Consider the following 400-nt stretch of genomic DNA (forward strand, 5'->3'; position numbering starts at 1 on the left):
GGGTAGAGTGGGGGGAGGGTCGTGGCCTTTGGAGTTCAGTCCTTGTCCCCAGTTGGATCATTCTCCACCACTTCCTGGTGAGGCAGAATCTGTCCAATGGGGACACAGCAATAGAACCTGACAGAGGACCAACTCTTCCCCGCTCCACCCAACACCGGTAATACCGGATCGGCTTCTTCTTCTTCTCACCTTGCTGAGACCAAACTCATCAAACTGATCCGCAGGAATCCCGTAGTTCCCGACCAGCGGGTATGTGAGGACCAGGATCTGAGACTTGTACGAGGGGTCCGTCAGAGCCTCGGGGTATCCCACCATCCCCGTCTGGAAGACTGCGGAGAAGACAACGTGTGAGATCAACCAAACATCCAGGACAGCATACCCCCCCCCAGAGGACAGCATA

At 56.0% G+C, this 400-nt stretch overlaps 1 protein-coding gene across 1 annotated transcript in view; it reads right to left on the bottom strand.

The window, feature by feature from the left end:
- CAD (carbamoyl-phosphate synthetase 2, aspartate transcarbamylase, and dihydroorotase) overlaps nt 1-400 on the bottom strand; it is a 37,576-nt gene that overhangs the window by 35,172 nt on the left and 2,004 nt on the right. Inside the window, 1 exon segment of the mRNA XM_018574923.1 lies at nt 190-329. Coding sequence (XP_018430425.1) covers nt 190-329 — 140 coding nt within the window.

The sequence above is a fragment of the Nanorana parkeri genome, unplaced genomic scaffold (genome assembly GCF_000935625.1).
Source record: "Nanorana parkeri isolate BGI_ZX_2015 unplaced genomic scaffold, ASM93562v1 scaffold3370, whole genome shotgun sequence".
Classification (NCBI taxonomy): domain Eukaryota; kingdom Metazoa; phylum Chordata; class Amphibia; order Anura; family Dicroglossidae; genus Nanorana; species Nanorana parkeri.